Genomic DNA, 27,578 nt, shown 5'->3' on the forward strand with positions numbered 1-27,578 from the left:
GGTCGCCAGGTTTGGCCCTTGGGTGAGAGGGTGAGGGGGTGAGTGTGGGTGGGTGTGGGACGCAGGGACTCAGGGACGGAAGGAGGGGAGGGAGGAAGGAAGGAAGGCGGGACGAACAGAAGTTGTTCATGTCGGCAGAGCGCACCGCGAGTCCAACCTCTCCACGCTCGGGAGCGCAGAGGAAAATGTTGCTCTGATCTCAAGGCTTTCACAGACGTCTGCAGCGGATTCCTGGCGAGACTTTTGCCATCACGGTAATCTTTCATCCGCAGAGAGCGTCTTCAAGCGCCGATGTATCGATGAATTTCTCCGGGAAACTGACTAACGTCCTCCTGCTGGTGCTCCTCGCAGCGCAAGGTAAGACACCGCGATCCCACAGCGCGCCGTGAACGCTCGTTACTTGAGGATCACCTCATTTGTAGTGGTTCGTTGAGCTTGATCGTTACGTTACTTTTAAGTTACAGTAGCCATCACCACTTGCAGTTTCCTCTCCTGTGCGCTTTTGTGTACAATAAATCAGTGAAAGCCATCCGGAGACTAAACGCAGTCAGACAAACTTAACTTCTGTTCTGTTCTAGCTGGAGGAGACGGGTGCACACGAAACTGAGCGAGGTGATCGACAAACGTTAAGACAGTTCTTGTATTATTCTGTCATTCAAAGTGCAGGAGCGCACGAGTCCCAGCAGCTCCAGAGCTGACCCTTGAATGTGAGGCGCCGTGCGTCCTGCTCGCTGCTCCACCACAGACGCACGCTCTGCCTTTTACGCCTCGCTTTTCCCTCTCCGACTGCTTGTGCGCATTGTGAATTACAGCCTCCCACGTCCTCTAGAAACTTGCAGAGTCGATGTTTTGTTGGACCATAACGATGCACGGATAGATGATTCTGAGCTGAGGATGTGTGATCCTGACATGGCGCATCGTAGCTGATACCTTGAGCCCCTGGAGCCAATGTGAAGCAGCCATCCGTGCACGAAACGAGCCAACACATGGGTGACATACGTTTCTCCAGCTGCAGCAGCTCAGTGATTGTCAATGTTGATTTCCCTCCTGATGTGGAGTGCTGTGGGTTTCCTCCACCCACAGAGGTCAGAGGTCAGGGCTAGCACAGGACAGATGTTCTCTGGTTCTTGCTGAGGGGCCGATAAAAGATTTAAATGCAAGTTATGAGGACAACTCTCATTTCCCTCAGGGCTTCATTTGACGTCCGCTGGAACACTCTGTCAGGTTGTCTGTGTTTTCTTCTCTCTTGTTCCCTGACACATATTTTTCTATTTTACGCCATCTGTAGTTCATGTGAAGCTGCACGTCTCCCTGTGCGCTTTAAATCAGCACATTTTGAAGTAGGGACCTTGAGTGGCTCCCAGGGGGGAACCGGAGCTGAACAAAGAAAGAAAGATAAATGCTTTAAAAGAAAAACTTTGCGCTGCGTTCACATGTAACTGAACGGTTATTTTAATCCTGATATTCTGCTACACAGACGCTGGTTTCCTGGGAGAGCATCTATTCCGCTGGGAGCAGCGAGCATAATGGGTATCTATCCGCGTGGAGGATAGAATAACTTGCTTTAAAGTGGTAATATGTTTTTTGGCAGCATCTTTGCTCTAAGTGCTCACTGCCTTATTTGCGCTTTAACACCTGTCAGTCAAGCAGGGTTGGATGTACTGTGAAATCTTCTTCTGGGGCTTTTTGTGTGTGTTGATGCTGGAATTTGAGCCCCTTAAAGACAGATTGGGGAGGCAGTGAAGTTTAAAAACAGGTTTAAAGTTTTGAGTTTGACTGACAGTTTGTCATGCCTTCATTTCTTTTACCTCTGTGAACTAGGGTTACAAAAAAAGGGGGGTAAAGCACCTATTCTATCAACAATTTCAGCTTTCTTGACCCTTTAATCCAGGTTGATTGAGAAAATAATCTTTGTTTTGGTGATTTACAATCCATAATTTGTAGGAATTTAAAAGAATCACAGATTTGCTGCTGGCCAGTACTTACACTTTTAGTATTCATGTCAAAATCAATGTAATAAATACATTTAATATTTAACACTTTAAAGGTGCACAGTGTAGTTTGGTGGAAGAGAAAGACCTTCATTGACTGGGTTTCTTTATGCCTAAACAAACTAAATAAACAAACTGACCTTAAAGAACAACACAATTTCACACAGTTTTACTTTGTTTATTTGTGGCGGACCCTGCCACATTTCAACCTTAAAACTTTGTTCTGTTGGACATTATTTTCCTCTGAGAACGTGTTTGTTAAATTGTATCAGTATGAGTTTGTAGTTTTACCTCATTATTATTAAAAATCTAAAAATTCTGAGTTTGAGCTTCTTCTCCAAAACAACATAGTGCTCCTTTAAAGGGGCTCTGTGTAACAATTTAAAGCAGTTCACATGTATCAATCCTGTTTGTTGTAAAATAAAACCTCTCCATCTCTCTCTGTTACTCATACAAGCCTGTGGATGATTTGTTTGTTTTTCAATAACAGATAATGTCGAAGGAAAAACAGCTAAAGCATGCTAAGTGTAGCTTTAGCTGGCTAGCTGCAGCAATCTCATCAGCGACCTTAATTATAGCGAGCTCTTGCTTTAGCTGTCCACTTGGCTGTTCATGTTTACACATAAAAGTCTGTTGCCGCTGAAATTCATTCATTTCAGTTGTGTTATAGGTCAGATGCAGGTCTTGAATCGATTTTGACCAAATATGCTGTTACTCCACCTTTTCATGCTACACTCACATGGATTCATGCAGTTTGTTGGCAGCAGTGACATTTCAGTGGACATGGTAAGCAGGATGGTAAAATGAGGTGAGATAGTGGAAGCGGTAGTGGTTGATAGTATTACCATCAAGGGTTAGAATATTTTACCTTTCCGTCCTCACTGGTGGAATTTACAGCTCGATGTTATGTAGCGTCATCACAGACAACGAGAAGTAAAACCAGAGTGATTACATGAGGGGGTTCTGTTGAACTCTTGTGTTGCTAGTTTATGTTTGGTGACTCCTGTTCCAAACTAACGTCAGTTGCTTTTGCTGTCGTGAACGTGCTTAAAGTCACATATTTGGATTCTCGTGGAAAATCCAACCCGAGTCCATCACCAAGAAATTCAAATTTCAGCAGCATTCAACAACTGCATGAAAGCATCCACAGGGTTGTATCTAGGCAACCAAGGGGGACGGACCAGCCCTGGTTTTTTTAAGTCACGTTACGATTCATTGTTTTGGTCACACAAGCGCCCAGAAGTCTGTGAGGTGTGACTAAGCATTTTCAGTGTTCGCACTGGTGCACCTAAAATTTAGCAGGTCTAACTAACAAAACAGAAAAGGGATCCTATAAAAACATTTTTGAAGTACATTTTTCTTGTTGCCTTTGCTGTGATTTAAGTTAAAAATACTTGTATCTGCCTCTTTATTCCTGTTTACAATAATTTATATAAATTAATTTAATATGCATTATTAGGTGCACCAGTGCAACCAGCGTAAACAGTTGGTTGAGAGACCTAAAAGTCTGCTGTGTTCTATTGCATGCAAACCAGCCACAGTGTGCCTTGAACAGACTGTTAGAGGAGTAATTATTCCGACTCTGCCATTTTATTTGAAAATTTTGTGATTCTTTTTCAATGTCAGCGCCTCGAGTGCAGCAGTGAATTTGTCCCAGATGTGGTACCCAGGGTCCCCCTGTGGGAGCAGCACTAAGTGCCTCGGTACTGTCACGCTCCAGTCGTCATGTAGAAGACACTGGCTTAACACGTCCTGTAACCTGATGCACACTCAGGGACGAGGGGAAGGGACGCGTCTGCGTACGACACGTGGGACGGGACTCGCTCGCTCTCTCTGTCATTCTCTTCAGCCGGAGAGATTTGCCACAGCTGACTGCTTTGTCGCTTTGCCCTTGAACTGGACGAATTTCAAAAGGGAGCGAGAAAAACGGCGCCGTGACGGGCTGACAGTGTCAATCCTCTCATGGGCAGAACTGATTTTGCTCGAGTAGGAGGGAATCTCCTCCGTATCCTTGGTAGTCTGTGCTGGTTAACTTTACTCGAATAGGATTCTGCCCTCACCTTCCTCTTTTCCCCGCTCTGTCCTCAACCCTGGCTCCCTTTTTTCCCCTCAATCCCTCATTGGCTGTGTGGGCTTTTATACGACGCTGTGCAGGGGCTGTTTATGCAGATAAGTGCCTGAAAAACACACAGTGACACACACACACACACACACACACACACACACACGCACACACACACACACACACACACACTCCCAGTGGGGGTCTGATTAGTGGGCTGCATAAGGTATTGTCTCCTGCCATCCAGGATCAGGTGATTTGTCCCCATAACAGAGGAAATGCTGATCCTGCAGTCCATGGGATTGGGGGCATTTTAGTCGAAAATAGAATCTGGTTGGAGAAGGTAGGAGGTCTGTACAGCGCGGGGCTGTTAGCTGGAGTTCCGGCACTAGAAATAAAAATTCCATTTCTCAGGTTGGCGATGGAGTGATTAAAACGAGCGTGTGCGTCCCCCCGTGCAGCACTTCGCCCAGCAGAAAATAGCTGAGAGAGATGTCCAGCCATGCCTGCATTATACTGATCCGCATTATGTTTCACGCTTCACCTTTCATCTCACTTTGCCGTGCTTTTTTAAAAATAGGCTGCTGCGGCGTGTTGACGGCGTTCAAAGGGTGATCTGCCTTTTCGAACAAGTTGTTTTGGATCGATGGAGGTCGTACTGTGGCCCCAAAAAAAAAAAGGGCAACAATGGACTGTTCTTTCTTCCAGCAGCGTTTGAAATGTTTCATATTAAGCGTCTGTAGCTTTTTATCTTAAGTCTTCTTGTCTGGGGTTTGTCTGCATCATCAAGCCTATTTGCTACTCGGCCAGGCTTTAACGCTCTCCTTGAGCTCGGAAACTGCACAACAGCTCTCTGGTTTCTCTCCCAGAAGCGGTATAGCTGCAGTGAGAATATGTGTGTGCTTCTGTGCGTGTGGCTTGAGGACTGTGTGGTGGCTTCAGGATCCTCTTAACGCGATTGTCGTGTGATTATTGCAACCGAACCTCCCGTCCCCCCACCCCATCCCACGCACACATACGGTATCACCACCACAGGCAGAGGCACACGCACACACACACACACACACACACACACACACACACACACACACACCCCTCCACCCCCCATGGATGGCTTAGACCATCATTCTCCCCTCCAACCATCACCACCACACACTTTCGCTCTCCCTTTCACACAGACATCCTCCTCCAGACAGCCCTGCTGCCTCACTCCTCTGGGACATCCTGGTGTTCAGAGTGCTGGCGATGAACTGAGTCACGCTTTAGGATGGAGGGGGAGAGGGTGTGAAGTAGAAAGCTACAGAAGAAGGCTCAGATGGAGGAGAGGAATATTTGAGCATTTTGCCTCTACTTTTCTTCACCCCTCCTTATACATCGACATTTTTTTTTTTTATTGGGTGACCTCAGTTTTACCTCTGGTTTTGGGGATTCTTTCCCAGCATCCTTTTGCTCAAGCGTCCCAAGCAATTTGTGTCTGTCAGGCTGATGCATGTAATATTCGTCATGCTGACTGGCTGTAAACTTTGATTATTAACCGTCATCTCAAACGTTTTTGTTTCAGGTATTGTTGTCTTTCCATTGTTCCCGCCGTGTTAGAATACACTGGACAGTTTGCAAGAAAAGATGTAACGATGCAACAAAATACTATGTGCTTGGTTCGTTTATATTGAAAAGGTAAACAAGTTAGCATGACGGTTAAAAGTTGTTGCTGGGCAAACGTCTAAAAGCTACACTCGTCATCCGGACTGTGTGGAGGGAATTGTATTAATTCCAGTTCCAAAAACAAAGACAAATTTAGTTTGATGCAAATAGTGCGGCAAACCTCACCATCACCAAATACCCATCGTATGTACAGTCACATCTTAGGTAGCTAATCGCCCAGCTAACGTGTAACTGTCAGCACCATCGTCTGTGGTCTGGAATAAACACATAGAGCACTTAAATAATCCCAAGAAGGGGTAAAGGCGACGTACCTGGCAGTGCAGGAGCAGTGTTGACTTATTGTCTTGTCATCATCAGCCTCTACGAAACGTATATATGATACAAAGTATGACTTGCTTCTCTCGTTTTCCTTCAGACGGACACGTTTTCTTGAAGCTTAACGTCGTGAATTTATCCTTCCATCGCACACTGTAGTCCTTATTGTCCACTTCTTGAAGCTGTAATGCACGGACTCCCAGGAAGTATCTATTAAACCCTGCTGCAGCCAGATTAACCGGACCGGCGTCACCATGTTTCTTACTGTCAAGCTTGTCCGACCTAGCAACAGTAACTAAGGGGTGGGACTTAGGATGCTCAGTTGCTCTTCAAGCAGCCTTTCAGTCTGATTCCAGGTTTGCTACAAGATGTATGAAAAGTTCCTCCTGTTTTAATGTCATGGCTTCCTGCTCATAATTCATCAACATTACAACAGCGAGGCGCGTATGAAGCCATCCATTGGTCCATTCAGCCATTTTTCCATTCACTCGCCCATGTCTGGGTTATGGGAAACAACATCCTTTCTTTAAGAATTTCCTTCCTCTGGATGGTTTCTGAAAATTTCCCAGGTCCTTGTGGGAAATGTGATCCATTCAGCATGCCCTGGGTCAGAGTATTGAGAGGCTGCTGGTGCCTCAGTTTTTCACTCTGCCTCGAACAATAACTACAGCCATCAAGTCATTCGATCTTCTACATCCACTGTTTCATTTTTATCCCGCGACTCAATGCTTGAAGCTGTAGGTGAGGGTCAGCCCGGAGAGTAACTGGTTAATTTTATTATAACTCCTCTTTGCAGCCCCTCATCTTCTCTGAATGGGTCAGAAATCTACTTTGTCATTATTTCTGGTTCCTTGAGAATAAAAAAAACAAGTTTTAACGTGAACATGTTGATGGCCGAATTCCATTTAGCAGCTCCGTTTGCAGGGTCTTGGCTTGAATATAACAGAGCCATTGTTAATATTAGTTATTTGTAACGCCAGTGTTTTTTCTGCTCTGACAAGTCAACCCGTTTGCTATAAACAGGGCCTGTTGTGTTGAGGAAAGACTTGAAATGAGGGGAAAAGATACACAAGATTTGCTCTGGACACAAAAAGCACAGAAACTTCCCTCCACTCAAGGCCCTCTGAAGCCTCACTGCAGGAGAGATAAGAACACATTAGTGCTGATTACTCAATTACCTGCAGCTGTGACTGCAGCGCTGAACACCACCACAACCTCCCACTCCACACGAACACGGTTCCCCTTCTCCTGAGTGTCAGTGCAGCAGTATTACTGTTTGAGCTCCTGCTGCAGTCGGCACCTGTCGCAATCTTAAGCTGCTTCTATGACTAAACACATATACAGTTCCTCAATTTATAATCAGCCACGTGAAAACACAGTGTCGAATCTGTCATCCCACTCTTGAGAGGAGCGATTGAGTTTTATCTCCTGGCGTTCTCATCTATCTCTTCTCCTCTCCATCTACCTGTTTGCTTGGTGCGCTGCCTGACTGTTCATCTGCTCGCCTCATTCACCACCGCTGTGGATAAATTCACCGAATGAGTTCAAATGACACAAACTGTCTTCTGTGGCATTACTTCTGTAGGGGGAGATTTCACAGGGACTTGTTGATGACCGTGTTCACTCTGATCTTGAATTAGAGAGTGGATGAATGTCTCTGCTGTCTGTGACACACAGCGACATCACAGTGAATGTCGGGGGGGGGGGGGGGGGGAGCATTACGCAATATATTTTTTCCTCTCTGGATAGTCACTGTGTCAGGCAGTTGTAAAGTTGTATGTTTTTTGCTGAGATGAGGGATATGTGAGACTGTGGTTGCAGGTGAATTGTCTTTTTTTGCGATGAGGTTCCTGACTGAAAGGCAGCAACGATACGATCTGGTTGAATGCTTTGAATGCTAAGGAGGCCTTTCTCTTCTTATCTCCTTTAGCGTACGATACACTGGGACTGCATTGGAATTAGAAAAAAACTGACATTGCTATAAAATTTGGTTTTCTACAGTATATCATGCAAAATGAACAACTACAGGAATAATTTACAGACAACTTTTGTAGAGGTGTCTGTTTTTTTTCACAGGGGCAGGACGGTAAACTTAAGATAAATGTGGAATCCAAGCAGAACAAAAAAGCAGAAGAAGAAAGCAAAAAGGGGAACAAATCAGGAGATACAGACTGGGAAAACAGATGAACCAACAAAGAGGGAGGGGAAAACACAGGCTTAAATACACAGGAAGTGATAAACTATTGAGACTCAGGTGTAAACGGAAAGAGGAAAGGGAAACAAAGAGAGGAAGTGTAAAGTGAAACATGACATGAGGATATTTTCAACTTAAACCAGGAAATCACAAAACTAAAAACCGTGAGCACGACAAGGGGAGCGTATTTTATCAAGCGACTGTGGGAGGCCCTTCTTTGTTTGATAAATTGATCATGAATGATTCTGATTGGTGGATCGCTGTGCATGTAACTCACAAGCAACAATCTCCCATGTGCAAGAACCCTTCGCTTTTTAAGAAAATCTGATGCATATTGAGGCTACTAAATGGCTAAAATGTTATAATATCACTGTGCATGTAAGTCTCTCTCTCTTTTTTTTTAAATGACCATTTACTTATAATATTTTAAATACATTAAATATTTTCTTTGTCTTTTCTTTTTCAGTTTAATTCTAGACAGCGATTAATCAAAGATGATTTAGCATTTTTATCCATAATCCCAGATGCTCAGTTGCAGCCCACTTTTATAATATGAAATGAACAATTGTTGCATCTTACACTCATTTTGTTTCCGACACCCTGCATCAGTCATGTAGGGCTGATGTTGTGTAGCCGCCATTCATCGTAAGTGTATATAATAAACAGATCAGTGAATTAGGCTACGTGAACGTCATGTCGCCCCAGTAAAAAACATCCTTACATCTGTCCTCAGAACTCTCAAGTCCTCTCAGATGAAAGCATGGAGGAAAGGCCCTATTGAATTTCATGCATCAGTGCTAAAAATCAAGAGCTGCTCAGAGTGAGTCAGATCAAAGGTGAGTGGACGGACTGTACATAAATAGGAACACGTGATTACACAAAGGAGCACACGCAGTTACACGTATGTACAGTATGCAGGCGAGGCCGCACACATGAAGTCACACAGGTTAAAACATGGCCCACATGTTAAATGAGACGGTCGCAGCACATGCAGTAATCACTGCTGCTCCTCTTGTGCGTCATTCAACGTGTCACAGTCAGGCCATTAAAAACCCTGGAGAGCAGCGACACGCTATCTAGCTTTTCTCTGCCTGCTCCTGCTGTCACTTCTCTCCTGCTATCTCCTCTCTCCACTGTTTCTCACTCTCTCTTTGTATCTCTTCTCCACACACGCACGCACGCACGCACGCACACACACACACACACACACACACACACACACACACACACACACACACACACACACACACACACACACACACACTCTGTCAGCAGTGTATTATTGGAGGGTAATTAGTTCCTTCAGTGTCCACCACTCACTCTCAGGCTCATCCTGTTAAGCACATGCCTGATCAAAGAGCCTCCCACAGGCCACGGCTCTATCTGCAGCTTTAGGCTCCTGTAGCCGCCGGGAGACGGAGGCAGACTCACTGTTTGGTTTGTTAATTCTAAATCAATGTAGCTATTTAAGGGTGAAATGCATGACTGCTTGACTTGGCCCCATCCCCGTCAGAACAAAGCACCGTCACTTTGTCACAGCGTCACAAAGACAGGGGAAGGAGAAAAAAAGCACGTGTCTGAAAGAATTAAACACGACTGTCAAGTCGATTTCACATGATTTTCATCATCAGAGGCAAAGACAGTTCTGTCGTCAATGATTAACAACTTTTCTCTGAAGCTTGAGGCAAGTGAACTGAAACTGAAACATTTGGTTGGTAATCCACTCTACCATGACATTCGTTGCAGGCGTTCATCTCACCCTCAATATGAATGTATGATAACCTCGGTGCTCCCTTAACTTCTCATCCTGCACCATCATCAGGTTGAATGTGTCCAGTATTTTGGTTTTATGACTACAAAACTAAAGACATCCACATCAGCCTCGTCTGCATTTTAGTGCTTGAGCATGCTTATCTGCCAAATTAAGACGTTGGCCAGAGTTGATGTAAGAGGAAGTTTTTAATGTAAGGGGGAAGGTACAAACGTTCTGAATGCATTCAGTGTAAAAGAGTCCCAAATATGTTCAAACCAAGCATCCATTAAATTCTGCAGTCCAGTGTGGGTGCAGCAGAGAAAAGGTGGTGGCTTGTCAATCTCTCTCTCTCTCTTTGCTGCCTGGTACACCACCATCCTTGCTCGACACATCTCTGTCCTCTCTGCACATCTGCCTTCTTTCGTTTTTCTTTCTTTCTGTGCCAGTCTCATCATCCTTAACATTTGGCCCAGGTGGCTGGTAACACCCGTCGACCCATGCCATCGGTCCCTTGCACCATTCTCAGAGATTCAATTGGTGGTCACCAGTGCCTGTTACAAATCTAAGAGATCTACCAGCTGCAGGTTATTAGGGAATCGAATATAGTCAAGGGGGGCGCAGACATCAAGCAGTGACAGGAAGTGCAGACACAAACCAATTTGGAACAATAAAAGCATGCAATACAACAAAACAAACTTGTGCAAATGAAAAAGCAAGCAACAATATAAAATACTTAAAAACAGTCAGCTATTGAAAATATAATTCCACAGTTGGATCAAATGGATTCAAATATTCTGGATGGATTTAAACTTTAACTCGATCTCTGTGAGAGGGACTACAGATACATTTGCTTAATCATCAAGTGTTTCATTATTAACCGCCCGTGACGTTCACCAGGGTATCTTTTCAGAAACACTGGTGCTCGTCCAAGTGTCCTGGAAGATTTTAATGTCCTGAACAAACGGGAGAAATTCCATCAAATATTATCTCAGTTTATTGAGCTTGAAACGGATTCACGGGACTTCAGACTGCAACTCTGACTCAGTGTCCTCCGAAAAAAAAAAAAAACTGTTACAGTTGCTTGTTTAATGTCTGAATTATTTTTTACCTGACCACCTTTTTATGACCAAACAGATTTAAATGTTGGACAGATTTTCCCAATGGACAAATAGTAATTACCGGATAACAGAAATACTCAACACCCGTTAATGTTCTCTTTCCAACACAAAGTAAGAGTCCTCAAATTCAACACCAGGGACTTTGGTGAGCAGTTCAAGCAGCATGCAGAGGACCATCTGAGGTGAAAGGTCAAAGGTTATAATTAACTTCCTTTAAATTAAGGCTACTTAAGATCTTCAGGCAGAACAAAGAAGGGAATTAGGGGAGCGACTGTGCCAACAGGAGAAAAAAAATATTGGCTTTAAATCACAGTGAACAAAAGGTCCAATTAATTGACTGATTATAATTGCCCTGGTTTCCCTCGGCCCAATTAGAGGCTTAAACAAGGTTCTGGCAGTGCAGTGAATCGGGGAGCAGCGGGCAGTTTTAGAGTCAGGTACCAAGAGCTGAAATTACACAAGCGTCTCAGGAGAGAGGCCTTTTCATTAAGCTTTAACACTTAACTTGTCTCCGCCAGCGACCTCAGAAAACTTCTTGAGAGTTTTGAAGCCACTGCGGTATAATAATATAGTATAATTCTTATCCCCAGAGCGTTGGAACTGGATCTGACAGGTTTTTATATGTGTTATTTTAGTTAGTTAACTTCTTAGAACGTGTCTGCCTCTTGAAATTAGATGAAAAATGCCACTAAAGTGAGATAAAAGCTGCGGAAAATGTTGAGGGAATAAACATGACCGGGACCTGATGTTCATTCACATCAGAGGACTTGAATACTTTGTGCCTCCACTCATCTGCACCCCTGATCTTGAAATTCCTCATCATGCTCCTTTTGCTGCCCTCATGTTTTTTATTTTGACCTTTATGTGGAGCTAAATAAGGTCTGAGCTCACACTATGTGTGTGTGGTCATTGTTTTATGTGCACCAGATGTTGTGATTATGTAAGTGTTGTGTGTTTTAGCTCGGTAATCTGAGTCTACCCCTAAAGCCTTTTTTTTCTCCCCTGTGAGAGGAAATTTAAATGTGTTGTTAAAACCTGTATCATGTAGCTATGAGTGTGGTCTGTAATATCATTACTAGACAAGACTTATTATTTTCTGAGCAAGACTGATTTTGTCAACATGAGCCAATGAACAGTATAAAGTCTCCCAATATGAAAACCAGACAGCGTGTAATCTGAGACGTCTACAAGATATTCATCTATGTCTACTCCCAATGGCAATAAAGAGACAACCTGCGTTATGACTTCACTGTATGGACAGTGAATATGAAATATTTCTTTAAACATACAGGCTAAAAAAAAGACATTATATGAAAGTACCATCCCCCTTGAAAGACATTTTCAAGGTACTCTATATGTGAATGTGTTGTAGTGTCTTATGGCAGTGGATGGCATGTACATTAGTAAATCTTACAAAGCGTTTGTATCAGAATTAAAAAGATAAAGACAACCACCAATTTAACCATTCCTCCACTCCAGCCCTGTTGGCTTACTTGAGTATCTCATAATAAATTATGAAAGTCTATACTTCTAAAGGTTTTTTTTTTTTATATCAGTTTCACACATGCTACAGTAAATGCCAGATTTTTTTCTGGTAAAACCTCTCTTCTTGCATACAAAGGTAACCTGTACCTGACCTACACAGTATTTCACGTATTGTTCCTCTTGTACAAGCTTCACTATTAAGACACGACATATGATGACATGATGTCTTTGTTGATAATAATGTGTAAATTGACAGAAGAATATTTGAAGTCAGCTTGTGAATTTTTGGGCTGACCCATATGCTTTGAAATCTTTAAAGGAGACGCGTCGTCGACTGAACTGACAAACTGATAAAGAGTAAAAAAATGGAGCTCCTCTGTGAGGTTCATGTTATGCTCATTATCAAGTTTGTAATTTATTTTATTTTGAATTAATTCTAGAATATAATAGATTTCCATTCTTTAATGTTATAAAACACTGTGCTGCAGCTCTGTAATACCCCTCTCTCTGAAAATGTTTCGTTCCCCTCTCTTTAAGCTCCACCCCCTAATACGCTGTCTCCTCTGATTGATCAGCCCACACACGCCTGACCCTGCACCGCGACTTACAACAAAACAGATGTTCTTAGTCACGGAATTATGCTTCTGCTACTGCAGAGTCGAAGCTTTAAAGCCTCAAAACTGGTATTGAGGACATCCTCAGTGAGCCAGCTTGTGCGTGCCTCTGGGTTGCAGAGAGTTAACTGACAGCAAAGAAAGTGTCCCATTAAAGGACCATGTTTTATTTAGTTGTTGTCAAGGAAACAAACCTTTTCAGTGAACATGGCTATTTGTGTGTATGTGGGTTGCGGCCTATTTGCCCTTTTGGTGAAACACATTCTCCTCCGTTTCTGAACTGGTTCACGCAGCTCGCTAAGTGCAAGTGCGATGGTGTGGGACCGCGTTGGATAATGTGTGCGTCACACTCGCCACGTTGAAAGCTGTGATAGGAGAGGCTGGCCTTGGCTTTTGAAACATATTTTTTTTTCTCATTTTTTTATTATGTGCCTCAATGTTTCAAGGACATACAGTTGGACTGACTGCCAATGTTGTTTAATGTTTTGTTACCCAGAAGAAAAGGAAAGAATAAAACAGAGAAAGGAGAAAAAAATAAGACAAAAGATTTAGAGACTGGACTAAAGATTCAGAGGACATCAAAAGAAGAGATATTGAGTCCCTTCCTTGTTATTCTGTGGTAACGTATCGAGCTCATTGATTCCTTTGGTTGTGCTGGTGTTGTGTGAGTGTGTGCCGTCCCAAGTGAGGCCACATTTTCTGCTTGGACAGGCAGCGATTTGTGAGCCATCTGAGGCACCAGTGTTACTAGTGGCAGTTGTCCACAGTATGACCTTCAGTTCGGCCTTACAAAGTCTGCACCCACACTTCTTCAGACACACTCTGGCCTACCGCACTGTCCTTGGACACTGGAGACCTCCTGAAAGCTTGCAGGCTTTCCCATATCTTGGTAAATCAAACTAAAACATGTGTTTCATCTTCCCTCTTACAACCAGTGGAATCTAGACGCACAGATAGGGTTGGCTTTGTTCTCCCAGTATATCCACTGCACATCTCAAGTACAAACGAGCTGAGTGAAATTTGGTGATCAACTTAACAATCAACAAACCGAATTCCTCAACTTACCAGAACTAATCCTTAAACAAAATGTTGTGTGTTGCTCATACTGCGCTGAGGTACTGTAGCTACTGTAGCTACTGTACTGTACAAAGTGAAGGTGAGGAAATGTTGGACCCGTTCAGTGGTCGATGTGAATCCAATGCCAACACTTTTAAGGGCTTGCTGGCGAACATTTTTTTTTAGCAGACACTGAAAACATTTGTTGCTGACCTTTCAGTAAATGTCAAATGAAAACTCCCGCCCTTCAACCATCAGTGAGAACCACAGGCAAACATAGGAAAACATGGGTGATGGCTGATGAGGGTCATTGTTTAGGGTCACTTGGAGGCATTAAGCGCTCCATTGTGTGGCAGGACCATCCTTGCTTCCAGTTTTTTCCAGTGGCTTCCTTTGATACTGTAATACAGATGCCGGACGGTGATAATAATCCTTGTTATATAAAGCTGGATTGCCCATTGGTATTTAGGAATGTCAGGAAATCACCTGTGCATTTCAGTGTTTAACTGTCTTTGTCCCGTCTCTTTTTCTTTTTTACGACAGGCTGTTTTTCATCTAAAGGGGAGGACAGATTATTTCGGAGGTTGTTCAGGAGGTACAACCAGTTCATCCGGCCAGTGGAGAATGTGTCCGATCCAGTCACGGTGGAATTTGAGGTCTCCATATCACAACTGGTCAAAGTGGTAAGTGAACAGCCAATTGTCTGTTTCTTGACAAAAGAAATCATATGTTTTAATAAAAGTCATCCATTCATCTGTGATCTTCTTCTCCTGCTGAGTAATTCACCCTTTTTCGTCCTTACAGGATGAGGTGAATCAGATCATGGAGACCAATCTGTGGCTGAGACATGTGAGTGATGTTTATCCTTTATGTGATGGTGGTACTGATTATAGACGGTGCGTTATGACACATTTTTTTTTATGTCTTTCAGGTCTGGAACGATTACAAGCTGAAATGGGCCCCTGTTGAGTATGATGGGATTGAGTTCATACGAGTTCCATCCAATAAGATTTGGAGGCCGGACATTGTTTTGTACAACAAGTAAGTTTTAGTGCACAAATACTAAAGAAGAGTCTCGCAAGTAGCGAGTACCATTTAGCAGTAGCAACGTGATGAGGTCTGAATGCACAGTTATCCCTCGAGCTTCTACACGCTACTGTTATTTATTCATGCTCTCCATCTTTTGACCTTTTGAGTTAAATGTTGTAATGGCTTTTAAGTGAAATGACATTTCTCCTTGAAAACGCTCTCTCGCAGCGCTGTAGGTGATTTCCTGGTGGAAGACAAGACCAAGGCTCTGCTGAAGTTTGATGGCACGATCACCTGGGTCCCTCCGGCTATTTTCAAATCCTCCTGCCCCATGGACATCACCTACTTCCCCTTTGACTACCAGAACTGTTCCATGAAGTTTGGCTCCTGGACCTACGACAAAGCCAAGATAGACCTGGTGCTAATTGGATCAAAGGTCAGAGGGAGTGTCTGGGTCAGAAAAGTATTTCTCCCTTAAAATAACATCTATTCACTTCACATCTTTTTTTTTTTTTTTTGCAGGTGAACCTGAAAGACTTCTGGGAGAGTGGAGAGTGGGAGATCATCGACGCTCCAGGATACAAGCACGACATCAAGTACAACTGCTGCGAGGAGATCTACCCGGACATCACCTACTCCTTCTACATCCGCCGCCTGCCTCTCTTCTACACTATCAACCTCATCATCCCCTGCCTCCTCATCTCCTTCCTCACCGTCCTCGTCTTCTACCTCCCGTCCGACTGCGGCGAGAAGGTCACCCTGTGCATCTCCGTCCTCCTTTCCCTCACCGTGTTCCTGCTGGTCATCACGGAGACCATCCCTTCGACGTCGCTTGTCATCCCTCTCATCGGCGAGTACCTCCTCTTCACCATGATTTTTGTCACGCTCAGCATTGTCATCACCGTCTTTGTGCTGAATGTCCACTACCGCACCCCCATGACTCACACTATGCCAGAGTGGGTGAGGGCCGTGTTCCTTGGGGTGCTGCCCAGGGTGATGCTGATGAGGAGGCCTATCGACCAGGGCTCCTCCTCACCTGCCATCACAGGAGGGACGGGTGGAGGTGGAGGAGGGAGCAGCGGAGGAAACAAGAAGAGAAAGAACAGCATAGCAGGAACAAGTAGCTCGGGGAGTGTGAGCGTTGGGGGTATCACTGGGGGTGTAGCGATTCCACCGCTGGATGGGGGTGCAGGAGGAGGAGGAGGGGCCACCTCAGCTGGCGGCTCCATGAACTGTGTGGAGTACGGTGAAATGAACCGTGACATGAAGCGGGATATGAACAGAAGGTGCCCCTACAGAGGCAAGGAGGTGCCCACTCCTGTCCCTCCCCCAATGGTGCCACCACCACCTCCCCCTCCTCCTCCTCCTCCCCAGGCACCCCAGACCCAAGGGCCCCAGGAGCCAGAGCCGCCCAAGCCGCCCAAGCTGCAGAGGAACCTGAACGCCCCTTCGCCTGTCAGCGCGGTTGTTGCGTTCTCCGTGGTGTCGCCAGAGATCAAGCAGGCCATCGAGAGCGTGAAGTACATCGCAGAGAACATGAGGACTCGCAACAAAGCCAAAGAGGTACAAAGACGAGCTGATTAATCAGTCGACGCAAATATACAGCTATACTGAGAGCATTTCTTGACCAAAATCCCAACATTCCTTATTTTGTCCCCATTAATTATAAAAATGCTCAAATTTGTATCTGATAGTAACCTCAGTAACCAACCTTTAACCATTTCTGGGTATTTTTTTATGCTATTTTGAGACTTTTCATATGACCAGCAAATAAATAAGCCAACGGGGGATGAATATATAAAAATCATCATTTGTCACAGGCCTACTGTTTCATTAGCTGTAAAAAGAATGGGAAGATCTGCTTTAGTACATTTTTGCGATTGCAAGTTGTCCCCAGAGTGCAAGTGTACTTCACATTTATTTAGGGAAGAAACAACATCCTATTTAAGTTTGGGTGTCTCTTAGCAGTGGGTTTAATCTCACTGTATAACCAGGATTCAGTTTCACAGTCACCATCCCCGAGTGTGCAGTGAGTCTGAAGTCTCCATGAAATGAAACATTATAATGAGTCTTGCTTTAAGTCAAAATATTTTTATACAGCAACTGCAGGTGGCATTGTGTGGATAAAGATCTGCCTCACTCTTCACTGTTGGAAGAAATAAACACTGTTTATAGACAAAGCATAATACTATTTCTGGGAAAGAAGGATCCTTTACATTCTTTTAATTTGTAAGAAAAATAACACTTAAAACCGAATATGACATGTTTGTGTTAAAGCCAAAACCGTTAGTGTTTCTTCCTGTGGTTCAGACTCAGTATTATTTTCATATTTATCTGCGCAGCACTCCCTATTGCCAATGCAATCACACTTTATCACATCAGTGAACATTTTTGCAATGAATGAGTCGACTTCACAAAGTGACTTAAGCGTTTGGACAAATTTCCTGTAAAATTCCAGTCACAAGTTTATGGTTTCACCATTAATATGAAGTTGAATAACGTTCTGCAGTGAAAGCAGTCCTACTAAAAACATGGACTTAAACATACAGATATACACGGACAACCTTCAACTACATTATTCATGAGGTCATTTGGCTGTTGTTGCCAGGCAGAAAAGGAAATAACTTCACATGATAGAAAAAAATATATTATGTGAAATGATTAATTAGTAGATTAGTTGATTTTAATAATCTGTCGATTATCTTCATTTGTTTCGAATGTTTAGTTTATGTAATGACAAAAAATGTTAAAAAGTAAAAAATGACATCTTCAAAATAACTTCTTTTGTCCAACAAACAGTCTAAAACCCAGGGAATCTTCATATACTAGCATAGATGAAAAAGAAAAACAGAAAGTCCTTACATTTAAGAGCTGGAACCAGCAAATATTTGATGAAGTTTGCTTGAAAAATGTCTGGAACGGACGATTGTTCTCAAAATAGTTGGCAATAAGATTTCTGATGACTGAAAAAACAAAAGGAAGATGTGATGCAGAACCAGAGAAGGAGTGTATGAACATAGTTGCCCTTATACCTACAGTACAGTATTCTACCTACCAGGACCAGAAGCACAAGATGAGGTAAAGACGAGACCTCCAGGCCATTTCAGAGCCAGAGGACGTTCCAGGAAGCTCAGATGAAAAGCTGCTACACTTCCGTTGTAGTGATTTTTCTAAGATGGATTTCTTGAAGTCGCGCTCCACTAAACACAAATGCCACAGAATAAAGAGATCAGCCAAAGGCTTAACTGCTCTCACCTTCACAAACTTCAAACATTCATCTCGAAACCAAATGCTTCACTCAAATCCATGTAATTTTGGGGCAAAACCAAACTTTGCCTTCAGACATCACACAAAAGCCAAGGACCCAGAACCAAGTCTTGACCCTAAAACAAACCAATTCTTTCCCCCTCAAATGAATAACCAAATAACAACAAAGCTCTGCTCTATATGTGTGTTAACTCGGCAAAGGTTTAAGTTTCTACCTTGCTTAGTAAATGGTGCGGAAGCCATTTACGCAGGGCTATAAACGGAGCGTAAAGCCGCTTGTTTGTTGCAGATGGAGGGCTTTGTGTATGCCTCCTGCACACTCTGGGCGGCTCTGATATGTTTGTAGCGCAGTCTCCATCTTTTCTTAGCAGCGCCGGGATCTTTCTTCTGATGCATACAGAGCAGCCATACTGCCTCTTCTATAGGCACACAATGGCATTACGGTCAGTGCAGCCATGAGCCTATTGTCCACACCTGACTGATCAAGGAATAATACGTATATGCGTGCACACACATACTTTCCAGGCTACTCCAACAATAGCCACATGCAGGGCTGTAAACACTGCATGTGGCTCTCTCAGCCCTTCTTAACAAAACTCACACACACACACACACACACATACACACACACACACACACACACACACACTCCTTTCAGCCACACAGCTCTAGTATCGACACAGAGACATCGAGTGAGTGTGGCGGTTTGAGCAGTTTCTAGAAATTTCACAAGTACCATTACAATGTGAGTATTTCAGTGAGGAAAAAGAGAGACAGAACACAGCGAATGTGAAATCCTATGAATAAATTTTGCATTTCCTCCTCTCGTCAGGTGGAGGACGACTGGAAGTACGTGGCCATGGTCATCGACAGGATCTTCCTGTGGGTCTTTGTGACCGTGTGTGTGCTGGGAACACTGGGACTCTTCCTCCAGCCCGTCATCAACTTCTTCCAATGAGGCACCCGTCTTTGTCTTTCGTCTCCTTTCTCTCTCATTTTGTCCCGCTTGAATTACTTTGGGAATTATCCCTCCTGCAGCTCTTTCCACATCAAACACTGGGCTGTCTGCTTTCTCCTTTTTTCTGGCTTTCTGTCTCCTCTCTCTGTTTCATGCTCTTCTCTGGGACTCCATCACTTCCAGCCCTCTGCTGCCTCTTTTACTCACATGACTTGCCCCGATTTCCCCCATTTCTCATTCGCCTTGCCCTGTCAATTTGCACGCGATCCAGTCTCCTCCTCCCTGTTAATGTGTTTTCTGACATGATCATCACATCTGCTTTCCATTCCTCAGTTTCCCTCCTCTCCTGTGCCATGTGTTGACCTGCCGCTGCCTCCTGTATCTCTTCACGGTTGTCCTCTATATGTTTTGACTGAAAATGTCCACTCAGTCATTGTTACTGTATGGTCTTATACGATGTTTAACATGAACCTCATAAAATACAAACCACTGAGAAAGAGGAACCTGAACACCTTTGTGTGCGTTGCAGTCGCATGCTGTCATGTGAACCGGTGCAACAAAGACCAAACACTTTTGAGAAATGTGGTACAGTACGCCATCTAAAATTAAGAAAAACAAGTTAAAGCACTTCATTATTTTCAGACAGCTGGTAATGATGTTAAAGATGTTGTAATGTAAAGGTCTTTTCCTGTTCGTCGACCTTTTTTTTTGTACAGACGTTTGTAAAATACAAATGACTTATGCATGGCTGCTGAGAAGGACACTGTCTCCACACACGGTGTGTTTCCCACGTTGTTCACACTAAACATAATTATGCATCGCACAGGAATTCACGACATCACTGCAGACCTACTGTACAATGTATAGAAACACCCTGAACTGCACAATGTAGATTAAACTTGTAAAAAGACTTGAAAAGGCCAAACTGTCTCAATTTATTTCTATTAAGTTTGCAAGACGTTTGCAGCTTCTCCCGCTGATGCTCCGGTTTTTTCTACTATAGGCAGCCTCTCCCGGATGAACCCTGCGCCTTGCTGAGATTGGGCGTAGCACCCGTAAAGGGGTTCAGATGGTGCAGAAGTGGATGTAGAAAATGGATTAAATTTCACACATGTGCTCGTCTCGCATTGCCAAATCCACAGCTGTGTCAGTGCTGGAGAAAGGTCTGGCTGCACCAATTATCATTCTGCTACGGGGAAAACAAACTCTCTGGCTTGTCTGTATTTCTTTTAACCACACGCGATCGTCTTGGGCGGGGCTGAACCCCGGCCGAGCGACGGTTGCTCCTACAAAACAGTGTTGGGTTGAACTGTTTTGTGCTTTGGGAGTCTAAAAGGCCAAATCCCTGCAAAAGAAAAGGACAGAGCTGCTATCTTGCACAACGTTGTATTGTTAGTGACCAGATGGGCATTAGGGTAACTTAGTTTTTAGCATGTGCTAGCTGTGAGGGCATTTTCCTGTAACAAAGGGGAGGGAGAATGGCACCCAATAGCAGGCTTATACGAACATCTTACCTCAGTTTCCCCGCTCCAACATACCTGATTCAAAGTGAAATATTTAAAACATGCAGGGCAGGCGGCCCCAAGGTCCAGGACTGAAAAAAACACTGGCCTACACTGACTGTGGTGAGTCAGACTACACTTGTGTAGGCAGAGAATACAAGGAATTTGTCCCATGTACAGATCCAGGAGCAGAACTGGGGCAGATTAATCATTTCAACGCAAAAAAATCAGAAAACAAGGAGGGTTACAGGACGTTGAGGCAAGAAATGAAGGTTCAGCGATTGAGTGAAATCCAGAAAAACAAATTCACTGCAAAGAAACTATCTATCTAAAAATCCTATAAAATGTAAAGCACTTATTCTGAAAGCCTATTGAATCAAGGACAAAGAGGCTAGGAGGGACTTTTTTTAAAGTTTTCATTTTCAAGCATCAAGGTAAATGTTTAATAGTGGACGACCTTGAAGCCTTTCAGTGCTTCAGTAACAGCTAACCGCCTGTGCCATGACAGTGAAACTCAAAGAACACTGCAACACATTTATCAATGTAAAGGCTCGGAGTCATACAAAGGAAAACAGTTTACTCTGCTGTTGTTTGTTTCCTAAATCAGAGCCAGTCTGATCAAATGCTATTGATCCACTATGATTCCCCCAATTAATTTATACAGAGCCGTGTTTTTTTTAAATGTGGCATTAAACAGCAGTCATTTTTTCATGGAGAGACACTAATTTCTACTTGAATCTGACAGTTTCATTGAGCTTCGAGAGCAAACTATACAGACTTCCATTGTCGACTTCTTTCGATTCTGTGTGTGTTACTTTTTGCAAATATAACAAGAGCCCAAAATCTTTCTGTGACAGATGGGTGACTGGTATCTTTTTTCTTATTTCATATATAACAGTCTCGATTGTTTGAACCTCTATGAAAGAGCTGTGATATTATGTGGAGGTTTTGTTAACAGTAGCACCAGTGCGGCTTACAGTGACTGGAAAAATCCTCTGAGAAAACGTGTGAGAGCAGCTGAATGAATATTGCTCAGTCACTCAAGACATTTCACCACCGACTTCTGCAGCTGGGCCTCACGACAAACACTGCACTTGCAGGTGGCGGGTGGTCATGATTTTGTATTAAGTATAACTCAATGAGCCTGTAGCCACTGGTCAGGGAAAACAGAGAAAGATAGTGAGAGCCAAGTGTTGGATTTTTAGGGAGGATGGTGGGAGAGATGAGCGCTGGGAAGAAGGAGTGATGAGGTGACAGGGGAGGAGCTCCCGGATGTGTTGGGAGAGTGCAAAGTCCAGAATCAACACAAGTTCAGAAACTTAATGAATTTAGTGGTTCCCAGGACGGACAGGAACAAGGAGTTTAAGGTGCTACCTGAGGCAACTGGTCAGGACACACAGTCGCACAACGCTGAAGCACGTTGGGTGAATCAGAACGCCATGTGGCCGAAACTGCATCTCCAAAGCAAAAAGCACAGCAAAGCATTTTTTCTTTGAAGCTCCTCTCTTTTTCATACTTATCCCTCTTCCCCTCCCTCTATCAAAGGTCACGGGTGAGTCTGAATGTGCCTGTCAGCACTGACACACACGCACACACACACACACACACACACACACACACACACACACACACACACACACACACACACACTAAAGGTCCAGGGTGGTGAAGGCACAGCGCTCTCCCCCTCCAGTCAGATTTGAGTGTGACTCTGGCTTTGAATTGGCCCACCCTGTGGCTCCCAACAACTCATATTTAATCCTTACTCGCATGTTTCTGTGTGTGCATGTGTGTGTGTGTGTGTGTGTGTGTTCAAGAAGGGGAAGATTACAAATGTCACCTGAGGAAATGCGAGAGAAAGAGAGGATGAGATAGCGACAGAGTGTGTGCATGTTTATGTGAGTTATCTGAGTCCATATGTGCACTCAGCAAGCCTGGATCTGGCTACATGCGGATTATGGGATGGGATGGAGTCTCGTTATAAATATGGAGATGCAGCAGCAGCAGTAGCAACCGTACAACGTTCACACATAGTATCCCATCAGTCTCAGTCTGCTGCCTGACAGGGTCACATCAGCGCCCGGCTGCCACAGAATGAAGAGATCAGCCAATGAACCAGCGACTCCGGCTATATTTGGCCAGTATTTGTGTGATGCGTGCATATTCTCCTAACTGGATCGCCCTCAAATTATTGAGGTGCCCTTCAAACTTTTTTAACGTGGCGCTGAACAGCAAACCGGCCTGATAATGTCTTATTTGTTATATTTGTTATTTTTAACACTGCATTTTTTAAAAGTCTGCACAATGAAACACAATTCTCTCTTTGACATGTTTTTTTTTTTATATTTTGATAAAGTCACAAACATCGGCTGCCTGTAGAAAAGCTGCAGACACTCTAATCTGAATTTGTAATGGTGTAAGTCTGGTATTTTTAAAAGCGGAGGATCTTTCTTGAATGATTGGAGTGGCAGTCGGAGCTACGCAGAGCACAGCAAAGCTCCGGGTGCTAAATTGAGGGATAATACATTATTAAGCCGGCCACACGGATGAATATTTTACATGATTCTTCACTGTTGACGCCGACTGTTAGCATCCGGCTCCTAGATAGCGGGACCCTCAGGATGACGGACTCTTCGCAGCGTGTGTGTGTGTCTAGTTTCTGAGACCAGACTTATTCGAAATGAAATGATAATTCTGTTACATGCATTAAGAAAAAAACATCTTGTCATCATGCCCCTTGTGTCCTTCTTGTTTCGGGTTAAACTGTCCGCCATGAAGCCAATGCTACGATGAGGGGGGACATCTGCTGTGGGACGCCAGAGCATGCTGGGAGAACTTGGGTTGGATGGTGAGACGGGGGCATGCTGCAGAAGGGTCGGTGGTGAATTAGGGTAGTCTCTTGTGTCGTCGGGAGCAGAACTTTACGTGCCCACGGCCAGCCGACCGTGGATAAGTAAAAGAGACTCTCCTCTGAATAATTCATTCCAATGGGAGCCTGCTGAACACATGCACACACACATGCGGGGTCCTCTCGTACACATAAATGGCTGCCTTCTCGAAGTAGCATCTGCACACACACACACACACACACGCTCACAAAGAAAGAGCATGCTTCTAATTTTACTATCTGATGAATATTTATAGATGGGTGAAGAAACATTGTCTTAGAATTAAGAAAAAGAAGATTTTGGTGGCGCAACAAAAATGCTTCTGGCATTTTTCTGGGGTTTGGGAGGAGACATCTCAGACATCCGGTGTTTACTCGTAGAGAAATACACACTGCACCTCGATAAATAAAGAAGTGATATACGTGTTGTTGTTTTTTTACTGGAAACACATCTTGTCATCTTTGCGTGACCTGCAGTGTTCGAACACGACTGGCAGCTGGAAGCACTGCACCCTAAAAAAAGCTGCGTGTTATTTATTCCGTGTCTTTGATGCATCGTCCACGTCGGGTTATTCAGGGCTGCTTCTTTGACATGCGGGAGATCAGGAAAATGTAAAATAGAACTGGAGGAGGAAATGAAATTTAGACACGTACCATGTAACCTGCCTTCTTATTACTACGCCATCGTTGGAAGCATGCAAACTCATGCAGAGCAGCCGCCTCGGTGTTGGTAACTAGATCGACTGCCTGCTGAGAACCGAGGCAATTAAAGAGAAAACCAAGCAAGACAGGCTCCGTCTAACACACACCTCCGAGTTAAAATATTTGACACAGAGGAGGAAAACAGAGGGGGAAGAGCAGGAAAAGGGAAAGACAGGATGGTACGCCGCCCTCATGCCTGTAAAGTAAATATGAAGGCACAGCGAGAAGCCGATTAGCTTAGTTTAGCATAAAGAGTGGGAACGGAAAAAACAGCCCGTCACTGCCCCCGTCCAAATGTAAAAACTCACCTGCCAGCTATTCAGCTCACTAACAGAGCTCTGAAGGAATTCTGTCTCGTGCCCTTGTGTGGCACGTTTTACTTTACACTTCTGTCTTTGACTACTTTCCCGCCTTTCTTCTTTGCATTTGTTAATTATCTCTGTAAGAGTTACAGTCTGTCCTAATTTCTTTGCGCTTCCTTGGTTTGTCTGTTTTTGTCATTTGTCCACTTTGTCTCCTCTGTTTCTGCACCTGCCTCCTGGTCCTCCACTGTGATGAACATGACAATCTATAGTACAGTGTATAATGTAATAGGAAACCAGGTGGTGCTGACACTGAAGCCATGCAACTCCGATGTATCTCCTGACATTAGCGTTTCACTCCTGATGATGCATTCATGCTTCAAAAATCACAAAAGGTGTGTCCATTCGTGAAGATTATCTTGCTGAATGAAAAACATTAACATTTCACAAACTGAGATTCTCTCCCACAAAAGTCCAGTTAATAAATGCCAACCAGGGTGATGCTATCTATAATGTCAGCCTTCAAAGATACTTCTTTCCTGCAGGAGTATATTAATATGTCTTTTCTGTATCCTGGCACTGTCAGTGTCACAGCAATGATAAGACTCTTTGTTTTATGCTATGCTAAGCTAATCTGCTGCATGCCAGTGCTTCCTATTCAGAGATACCCTCAGACAAAAGGGGGGACACATTAAAAGCGTGCTTGAATTCCTGGTTGAATTCGAGCCAACGAGAGAAGCTGGCAGTGGGATATGGTTTTCTGTAGCTGGCAGAGTGACAGAGTGTTCGTCAGCAGAGTTACAGCACTACTTTTTGTGTACCCCACAGGAATTGCTCTTCAGAGAGTAATTGTCCCCTCCAAAGTTGACATCAGATTTTTCACTCCTGCTGTAGAGCTTCATGAGCCCTCAGGCCATGGGATCCACAGAGCTCTGTCAGCAGAAGATCAGCACCTCGGACAGCGACAACACAGATCAGTCCTGCCGCTGGGCAGCAGCGGGAACACAGAAGGGAGCAGAACCCTGAAATCTCACATTACCTGAGAGCGCTGTGACACAACGTCTGCTGCCCATCAGCTACTGTCTCTTTGGATCACAACAGAAGCAGGGAGGCAGTGTGAGGACGGCAACTGCACATCAACAAAGTTTCCACTTCACACCTTCTGCTGATTTGCTAGAGAGACATTTGTGAATACAACAACCCTGAGGGGTTTTTTGGCACCGTCCTGTGTGTGTGTGTGTGCGTGTGTTTGTGTGTGTGATGCCCTTCTGGTGCCAAACCACACCATGAACAGTTTCTTTATAAAGTTGAAGTTGACAGATCTGGTTAAAAACACTCCCTAAAAGGATAGTTCATTGTTGCGAAATTATACAGCTCTCAACAAATCATTTCAAAATGTTTTAGTGTGTATTTCAAGTTATGTTCCGCTGACAACATATAATATACTTGAGAGAGGATAAAGGTTTGAATGTTTTTTCTTGGAGAAGCAAGCTACCGGCAGGATGTGACATTTATTCTCTAATAATAGGACACATCTCAAACCTCCGCTTTATATTGCAACAGTTTTTCCAACATTTTTAGGAGGCAAGGACACTTTAGGGTTGATGATGTTTTTCTTTCTTTCTTTCTTTCTTTCTTTTTTTTTTTTTTACATTTTAAATGCACCTAATAAAAATAAGACTAAAATCAAGATGGTTGAACTTCAGCGTCTTTGGATAACAAAACAATTGGTGGAAATCAAGTGATTTCATTGTCCAGAACAGGGGCCAGAACAACTGTGTCATGCTGAAATGAAAGAAAGCGGTCCCTTAAGGCATGAATTATTTTTTTCACAATCATTGGCAGGAACAGGCAAACACAACGGCAGGAAAAGGGAAACATAATGGCAGGAACAGAGAAACACAAGGGATAACTCCACAAAAACTGAACTACTAAACTTCTAACTAACTATCTAACAAGGGGATAAGGTGTAGGTGGAGAGAGGTGGAGAAACACAGGTGAGGGTAATGAGTGGAAAAAAACAGGAAGGAGATGCAGTGCAGGTGATGAGGGAAAGCAGACTGCGCAAGAACACAAGAAAAATAGGAGGGAAAAGACGCCACATAAACCCAGAAAACACATAAAAGTGACCTCTGCCGTTAATATGTATGGACAACAAATTATATTACATCATTCATCTATCAGTATGTGAACTAGCCCGAGGACGTAAACACAATGTGAAGTCGTTTTCAAGACTTTTCTGATGCCATCGCTGAGGCTTCATGTGACACACTGCATATGTATGTGCCTGACAGAAGGTCTCTCATTATCTGTCTGTCATGTCCAGAGGCAACCGAACGTTACACAACATCTCTGGGACTCTAGATGAGAAATGGAGACTGATTTCTCCGGAGACAGCAAGCACAGTGAACTCCTCACACAGGGACAGACAGAGGGAGAAGACACACACACACACACACACACACACACAGCCGTCCTCTCTGTCGACAGGGTGCAAAGCCCGGAAGAGTAACCACAGCACTGGAACACACATGCACACATTCATACAGTACAGTACATACATACATGCCTATGTACAGTGATGCATACCCACACACACATACACACACACACACACACACACACACACACACACAGACACTCGCAAATACACAGCGCACGCAGGCTGATAAAACAGACGG

At 43.9% G+C, this 27,578-nt stretch overlaps 1 protein-coding gene across 1 annotated transcript; it reads left to right on the top strand.

Annotated features, from left to right (window-relative positions):
- The first annotated feature begins 76 nt into the window (after positions 1–76).
- On the top strand, positions 77–20,422 carry LOC115568235 (neuronal acetylcholine receptor subunit alpha-3-like). Its single transcript, XM_030395345.1, has 7 exons — positions 77–357; positions 14,794–14,933; positions 15,055–15,099; positions 15,182–15,291; positions 15,508–15,715; positions 15,802–16,842; positions 19,379–20,422. Exons 1-7 carry the CDS (start codon positions 300–302, stop codon positions 19,502–19,504), a joined length of 1,728 nt encoding a protein of 575 aa, XP_030251205.1. The 5' UTR covers positions 77–299; the 3' UTR covers positions 19,505–20,422.
- Positions 20,423–27,578: the final 7,156 nt, after the last annotated feature.

The sequence above is a fragment of the Sparus aurata genome, chromosome 18 (genome assembly GCF_900880675.1).
Source record: "Sparus aurata chromosome 18, fSpaAur1.1, whole genome shotgun sequence".
NCBI classification, from domain to species: domain Eukaryota; kingdom Metazoa; phylum Chordata; class Actinopteri; order Spariformes; family Sparidae; genus Sparus; species Sparus aurata.

Excerpts from the sequence above, each read along its gene's own strand:
- LOC115568235 (XM_030395345.1), top strand. The coding sequence starts at position 300 with ATGAATTTCTCCGGGAAACTGACTAACGTCCTCCTGCTGGTGCTCCTC. Across the intron at positions 15,100-15,181 it reads CCAATCTGTGGCTGAGACAT|GTCTGGAACGATTACAAGCT; the intron begins GTGAGTGATGTT and ends TATGTCTTTCAG. Across the intron at positions 15,292-15,507 it reads GACATTGTTTTGTACAACAA|CGCTGTAGGTGATTTCCTGG; the intron begins GTAAGTTTTAGT and ends GCTCTCTCGCAG.